We start from the raw sequence: 8,648 nt of genomic DNA on the forward strand, positions 1-8,648 counted from the left end.
GTTCATTAAATCACTATATTTAGTATGATTTTCTCACTTGGGACTATACTAAAACATCCTAACCATCTCGATATAAAGAATGGGCTACAAAAATAAGAAATGTTGACTAAGTGTAAAGTCTTTCATATTGAAGGGGAAAATTATTTACATAGAAATAAATATGAGACGTGTGTGTGTGTGTATGTGTTTGCCAGAATAATTGATGAAGTAGTTATACACATTACTAATTATGCAAGGACTAATGATCTATATCAAGTTATTAGATAACTTTTAGTTTGGACAATATACAAATATGTCTCTGGAATCCAAATTTGAAGTGTTGATATATTGTCTTTACTTAAGAAATAACTTGTGTTGGTTTAGATTCCATTTTCCTCTCCTGCATGACTTAGAGTTTTTGCATGGTACTTTTTTCATACCTCAAATTATCAGATTAAAACATGAAAGGTAAATCCATGTAATAGTGCAAATAAATACACATGAATTTGAATGCTAGCATATGAAATTGCAGCATGTCATTTATCATCAGTTAAAAGTCTCTAGTCTGCTATTGAACAAACATCTGGATGGAGCTCAAATCTAATTTAGACAATGCAATGGTTTTATGAAGCCAACTGATTCTGTTTGTTTGTTCTTTTATTATTACATCTGATAACTAAAATGAGTGTATATATTGTATATTTGAAAAATTGTAGATACATAACATTTAAAAAGATTGCATTAACACCAATTCTTCACTGACTTTTTGACCCAGGACAATGAGAGATGCTGCACAAGTGATATCAGCAACAATACTCAATGTGGAGTTCATAACTGGGAATTTTTGGAATGGATTCATAACAGTGGTGAACATCATGGACTGGGGCAAAAGAAAAAAAATCTTTTCAGTGGATCAGATCCTGACTGCTCTGGCCATCTCCAGAATCAGTGTGTTGTGGTCACTGTATCTAATGATATCAACATTTTCAATTTGCCCACACTTAAAAGTGACTATGAAAACAGTAAGACTTACCAAATATTTTCTGGATAATTTCAAACCATTTTGGCATCTGGTTGGCCACCATTTTCAGCATCCTTTATTTTCTTAAGGTAGCCAATTTTTCTAATTCTCTTTTCCTCTACCTAAGGTGGAGACTTACAAAGGTGGTTCCGGTGGCATTGCTGGTTTCTTTATTCCTCTTGTTTCCAAATATTTTAGTTTCAAACATACTAATATATACATGGATGGATAAGTTCAAAACAAATGTATCTTACAGCTACAAATTAAAAAAATTGCACACATTACAAGGCATCTTGTATTAACAAATACTATGTTCCCATTAAAATCTTTCACTGTGTCCACGACAATGTTTTTTCTGCTCATCTTCTCTCTGTGGAAACATTTGAAGAAGATAAAGCACATTGTCAAAAGCTCCTGAGACACCAGCACCACAGCTCACATCAAAGCCTTGAAAATTATGGTTGCCTTCCTCCTGCTGTATGTAATTTTTACTTTCACTCTTTCTGTACAACTTTAGAGTCATGAGTTTGAAGAAAATATTTCTTTCAAATATTTCTACCCTGTTGGTAAAATTGCTTTTCCATAAGGCCATTTGTGTGTTGTGATTATGGGAAACAGTAAACTGAGGCAAACCTTTCTTCTTGTATTGTCAGTGTTGAGGTGCAAGATCGCAGGAGGTGTACCTGTGCGTATCTGACACAGTAGGTGGGGGATAATTTTGCATAATTTCAATGAGGATTGCTTCCTAAGAAATTATTCTTCAATTTAATGTACATATTGTAAATATACTTGAATCCTGTAAGAAGTAAGTGCTATACAAACTGAAAACTGCTTTGAGAAGAATGAGAATACGAAACATCTTCATGTTAGAATATTTTAAATAATAAAATTTCAATACCTGTACATTATTTGATACTTTAAAATGATTAATTTATAATATAGAAATATAACTCCTTCTAGAGAATTAGTTCATTATACAACTTTTTATTTGCTTTTACTGTTTAAGAATGAAGACTTGAGGTCAATTCCCTAGCACCCAACTAAAGGTTAGACATAGCCCAGCATTTAGGGATCAAACACAGATCCTGGGGATCACTGGCTCATCAGTCTAACTGAAACAACAAACTCCAGTTTTAAATAATAGACCCTATTTCAAAAAATAAGGTTTAATTCATAGAAGCAGATACCTAGTATACACCTCTAAACACACAGACATTTGATGACAAGGACACATATATACATCCGCATGACACTTATACATATAAATAATTATATAATAATATAATAGCAAGTAAATATATATGCCTGTGAAAGTATAAAAGTAAAATCAATGAATTTTTATGCATAAAATTATTTCAAAATTAGAAAAATTGCTCTTTTCTCATAGAATTTTTTATGAAGACTTCCAAATCATAGTTTTTATATCTTCTCAGAATCATGGTGGCATTTTGTTCAAATAATTCTCTGGGTGTTACTTTCACAATGAAAATAAATGGGTTATGTATAACATTATTGGGAATATATATTTACATTTGGAAGTCACCATTCTAATGAAAACTAGACATTATAAAATAGAAAACTGATGTGTTTTATAGGCACTTACTAGAGAGATGGTGTCATATATGTGGCTTCAACTTAAATATTTATGCATTCTACAGAGTTCACCTGTGCAATGTCAGTTTTCACATGGAAAAAATGAGATCTAATGTGGCAAAAGTTTAGGACCTAGTAATACATATATAGAGGTGTGGGGATTACACGTGTTTTCTGAACTGGCAGCCAGAAGCTTTATGGAAGTGTCACATTAATTTTCTAAGTCAAACTCACTGTTCCTTGTTCATATAATCTACATGTAATTTTAACAATTATGTTTCTTTTTCCTCTTAGTTATGGCAATTTTCTTCTTTTGGTGTTGGCCTCATAATAAAATGTAATGAAGTTGTTTTAATGACTTGGTATTGCGGAAGTGGAAGTAATTTCAGGGTCCAGAGTGCTAACTGTTAGATTGTGGAACTAGACAAAATATTTCTTAGTGCTTCACTGGGAGATGAAATACTACCTTCACCTATCATATAAATATTTTTAAATTATCATCACAGCAAATCATTTTCCCTTTTTTCTCATAAAATATACTACAGTTATGAAATGTGTATTGTGTTTATTTTATTTATTTATTTATTTCAAATGCATTAGTGCTTTGTCTGTATTTATGTCTGTTTAAGGGTATCAGGTCCCCTGGAACTGTAGTCACAGACTGTTGTGAGCTGCCATGTGGGTGCTGGGAAATGAACCCAGTCTTCTGGAAGGGTAAACAGTGTTCCCAACCCTAAGCTCCATTTTTCTTTTGTCGTTTTTGTTTGTTTGTTTAAGGCAGGGTTTCTGTGTGTCACCCTAGTTTTTCTTGAACTCACTCTGTAGACAAGTTTAACCTCAAACTCGAGGGATCAGCATGTTTCTGCCTCCTGATTACTGAGATTAAAAACATTTTTATTTATAAGAGTATTTCATACTTTTTGCCTATTAAATTAAAGTACTCACCTATGTTAATAGTGGCACATAAGCAATGATATGTAATCTAATCAATAATACCGTATTGAATAAAGCATATTGTTTGACATTTGAATATATGGGAATTGAAACAATCAGATGCAAACTAAAACTAGAAGTCCATAAAAAGATTAAGTTGCAGCCAAAAAGAAAAATGTCAAGTTAACGGACATGAGAAATCTTTTAAAGATGTTTAAATATTCTGACTAAATGTATATACATATAAATCATATATAACATATATATATACATTTTTGTACAATGTATTTTTTGTCATATTCCTTCCTTTTTCCAAACTTCCACCATATCTCCTTTCACCATCCATGCAAATGAATATTCTTTCTCTCTCTTTATAAAAAATAAAAGCAAAAACCACAAAATCCCCAAAAAAATCAAGCAATGAATCAATCAAACAAACAAATTATAGAATTCACATATGTATTCCTGTGCGTGTGGCCTTCCTTAGGATGTGATTGATATATGTAGCATCACTCCATTAAAGAAAATTGATTCCCCACCCCCAAAAGTTATCAATTATAGATAACATCTTGTTTAGGTGTGGAACTTTAAGTCCATTTTCCCTTCTCCATACTGATGTATTTATTTTTTTTCTGGTTTGAACTGGTATTAGTCTTGAAATCTGTCATGGTCTCTGTGAATTTGTATGTACCCTGGCCCTTTTGTGTCTGGAAAATGCTGTTTCCTTAGAGTCTTTCACCACCTTTGGTTCTTACAATCTATCCACCTTCTCTTCTACATGGATACCTGTTGTAATAAGAGCGGCGGGCTGTGTCCCCGGCACCCAGCCGTCCGCATGGCTAGCTTATGCCCCGAAATAATTACACGGAAACTGTATTCTTTTAATCACTGCCTGGCCCATTAGTTCCAGCCTCTTATTGGCTAGCTCTTACATATTGATCTAACCCATTTCTAATATTCTGTGTAGTACCACGAGCTGGCTTACCAGGAAAGATCTTAACCTGCGTCTGTCTGGAGTGGGAGAATCATGGCGACTCACTGACTCGGCTTCTTTCTCCCAGCATTCTCTTCTATCTACTCCACACACCTAAGGGTTGGCCAATCAAATGGGCCAAGGCAGTTTCTTTATTAATTAACCAATGAAAGCAACAGATAGAAAGATGACCCACCTCCATCATTTCCCCTTTTTCTGTTTAAACAAAAAAGAAAGGCATTCACTTTAACATAGTAAAATTACATATAACAAAACAGTTATCAAGCAAAAATTACAGTTACAATATTTATATCTACTTTATCTTTTATCATAACTAAGGAAAACTATAACTATTTATTCTTTAACTCCATCAAAGACTCCAGAAGGATATAATATTACCTAAGTAAACAAGAGATCCAAAACTCTAGAAATGACAGAGACATCTCGCTGCCTGGACAGTCACCCAAAGTTCTTTTGTACTGTTGGGGCATCCATCTTCACCCTTCAGGTCCATAGTATCCAGCAGACATTTTTCATCAAGCAGGAAATTTCAAAGACAGTTCAGTCACTTTTTGCTGTGTCCTGCAGAATGTCTCGCAGACTCTTTTATGAGTCAGGAACCCCGAAAGACCATCTCACCTTTAGGCAAGTTCAGCAGTCCTCTCTGTGGGTTCTTTGTGTCCAGTTTATGCATCAGTCCAGGTAAGAGCAGTTTCTTGCCCAAATGGCTATAAAACTCCTTAAGGAGCCTCTTCGGTGCCCATCTTCCTCTTGAAGTAGATTGGTGCTGCCAGGAGCAGATGTGTCTCATTGTCATGAAAAGCCCTAAGTTATTAAAACATTAAATGCCATATTCTGCAGTCTTTGAAAGATATGAAGAATGCCTATCTAGCTGAAATATATCTATGCACATCTATAAAATCTAAATAACATGACTACAAGCTTGACTATTATTGATGATTATCCATTAATAACCTATATTTCCTATTTTATATTACATTTTTAAATGAACTACACAATCACAATACCTTAATCAAGATCAGAAATACATATACATATAACAAAATTAACCTTAAAATCCATACCAATGCAAATTATTCATATCTATATCATATCCCCCTTTAAATGTAAAAGAACATTTATAAGCAATATTTGGGAACATGGGCACAGTTTTTTTTCTCCAAACTGCTTCCTGCTGAATGGGGGCATTGTATTCAGATATTTCATGGTGTAACCTGTGTGTCAGGGTCATCTCAGTCGGCAGTTGAGTGAAGTAATTTTCTGAAGTTGTTCACAGCAACCTTTCAGGAGGGCGTGGTCTATCATACCATATTGGTATAGCCGCAATCCACAGAGTCTCATCCTCTGTGAAAACAAAAGAAGACCCTCTCCAAAGCATCATATCCTTAGACCCATATTCTGAAATCATAATACCCTTGTATCCATTCTGGTTTAGCTTGGCGGCAGCCCATATAATGAAATGTCTCTCTGCACTTAGCTCCTTTACAGTCAAAAATTTTAAAGAAAACACAATAATACAAAGAATCCAGACTCTCTGTGAGTTTTCCATTTTTATGTGGCTTATTTTTCTTTATTTCTTTTAATCTATAACTATCTGTACTCTGTCTCTTTAAAGACTTTACCCTTTTTTAAGACATTAACTTTATTCTTTATATATATATTTTTTCTCTCTCTCAAGCCTACGTACATTCATCCAACAGTGTCTGAATCAGTTCTATTGTGAATCTGTAATTTTTTTACTATCCAGGAGCATTTCTTAAAATGTTAAGCACTTCTTAAAAACTTAAGTTGCACCATGTACAGATAATACGGTACCTCCTGTGTCTGCTCAGTCTAAACCTCAACTGTGCTGTTATTACGGTAATTATGGTAGTTCCTGCCTGAGACCAGCACAGTTCAGCATGGTGGAGCTGAGCCCTCCTGCCTCAGAGCCATTTGGTGCCCCTGAGCCACACACAGTTCCAGGCACGCAGCAGTCCACATTGCCATCAAGCAAGCCATAGCACTTTACTCCAATGCTCCATTCAAAAGCTCTGTCTCCCGTAGGAGCCAGACAGAGATCGCGATGGCGGCACAGCCCAGAAAGCCGGCATTTTAAAACAGCCAATTTTTTCCTGCTGTTGAGTCAGGACAATTTCTTTGCGGCCACGCAACCCACAAACAGCAAAAAGCTGTCTTAAATTCTCTCTCTGTCCTTTTTAAGCCCTCTCAGGTTTTACGTGGAGTTCATTAGCACGTTGGGTGCCACTCTGTTGTAATAAGAGCGGCGGGCTGTGTCCCCGGCACCCAGCTGCCCACATGGCTAGCTTATGCCCCGAAATAATTACACGGAAACTGTATTCTTTTAATCACTGCCTGGCCCATTAGTTCCAGCCTCTTATTGGCTAGCTCTTACATATTGATCTAACCCATTTCTAATATTCTGTGTAGTACCACGAGCTGGCTTACCAGGAAAGATCTTAACCTGCGTCTGTCTGGAGTGGGAGAATCATGGCGACTCACTGACTCGGCTTCTTTCTCCCAGCATTCTCTTCTGTCTACTCCACCCACCTAAGGGTTGGCCAATCAAATGGGCCAAGGCAGTTTCTTTATTAGCATTTGGCTGGCCATCATTCTCAGCATTCTTTATTTTCTCAAGATAGCCAATTTTTCTAACTCTATTTTCCTCTACCTAAGGTGGAGATTTACAAAGGTGGTTTCAGTGGTATTGTTGATGTCTCTGCTCCTCTTGTTTTTAAATATTTTAGTGTCAAACATACACATACATATGTGGATGAATAAGTTCGAAACAAATGTATCTCACAGCTACAAATTAAAGAATTTTACACACATTCCCAAACTTCTTGTATTAACAAATAGTATGGTAACATTAATACCTTTCACTGTGTCCATGACAATGTTTTTTCTGCTTATCTTCTCCTTGTGGAAACATCTGAAGAAGATAAAGCACATTACCAAAAGCTCCCGAGATGCCAGTGGCACAGCTCACATCAAAGCCTTGAAAACTGTGTTTGCCTTCCTCCTGCTGTCCATAATTTTTACTTTCTCTCTTTTTGTACATCTTTGGAGCTATGAGTTTAAAGAAAAAAAACTTTACAAATATTTTTGCCCTGTTGGCATAATTGCTTTCCCATCACTCCATTCATTTGTCCTGATTATGGGAAACAGTAAGCTTTGGCAGACCTCTCTTCTGGTACTGTCCATGTTAAGGTGCAAGATCCAAGGATGTTGACTCTTGTGTTTCTGACACAATAGACAGGGGCTAATTTTGCATAATTTTAATGAGGATTATTTTATAAGAAATTATTCTTCATTTTCAATGTACATGTTACAAAAAATATACTTGCATTCTGTAAAAAGTAAGTGCTATACAAACTAAAAACCACTAAAAAGAATAGGAATATGAAACATATACATGTAAGCATATGCTAAGTAATATAATTTCAATGGTATCAAATTGATAATTTTAAATGATTATTTTATAGTACAAAAATACAACTACTGTCTTTAGAAAGAGCTCATTATGTATTTTACTTTTTACTCTTTAATCCTGAAGACTTGAGGTCAGGTCCCTACCATCCAACTAAAAATTAGACACAGTCCAGCACTTAGGGATCAAGCAGGCAGACATCGAGGATCACTGGCTGATCAGTCTAGCTGAAACAGCAAGCTCCAGTTTTAAATGAGAGTCACTATATCCAGAATATAAGGTTTAATTAATAGAAGCAGACATCCAGTGTACGCCTCTAAACACACAGACATGTGTGGACAAGCACACTCACATACAAATACATGACACAAATACATATAAATAATGATGCAATAATAAAAGAACAAGTAAATATACATACTTGTGAACAATTAAAAATAAAATTGATGAATTAATACATAATATAATTTCTAATCTAGGAAAATTGCTGAATTTGTCATAAAATTTTCTATATGGACTTACAAATAATATGTTTCTTAGGTTTTTTCAGAATCATGGTGGCATTTACTCAATTACACTATGGGTGTTAGTTCCACAATGAAAAAAAATGGATCATAATGTTATTGGGAATATAAAGTACATATGGAAATAAGTCACCATTTTAACGCAAACTAGACGCTATAAAATATAAAACTGAT

At 34.9% G+C, this 8,648-nt stretch overlaps 1 protein-coding gene and 1 pseudogene across 1 annotated transcript; both read left to right on the forward strand.

The window, feature by feature from the left end:
- The first annotated feature begins 758 nt into the window (after window positions 1–758).
- LOC130884161 (taste receptor type 2 member 125-like) lies at window positions 759–1,697 on the forward strand (annotated as a pseudogene).
- A 1,572-nt stretch (window positions 1,698–3,269) lies between these two features.
- LOC130884209 (taste receptor type 2 member 125-like) lies at window positions 3,270–7,752 on the forward strand. Its single transcript, XM_057785235.1, has 2 exons — window positions 3,270–3,307; window positions 7,116–7,752. Exons 1-2 carry the CDS (start codon window positions 3,270–3,272, stop codon window positions 7,750–7,752), a joined length of 675 nt encoding a protein of 224 aa, XP_057641218.1.
- Window positions 7,753–8,648: the final 896 nt, after the last annotated feature.

This window comes from Chionomys nivalis, chromosome 1 (assembly GCF_950005125.1).
Source record: "Chionomys nivalis chromosome 1, mChiNiv1.1, whole genome shotgun sequence".
NCBI classification, from domain to species: domain Eukaryota; kingdom Metazoa; phylum Chordata; class Mammalia; order Rodentia; family Cricetidae; genus Chionomys; species Chionomys nivalis.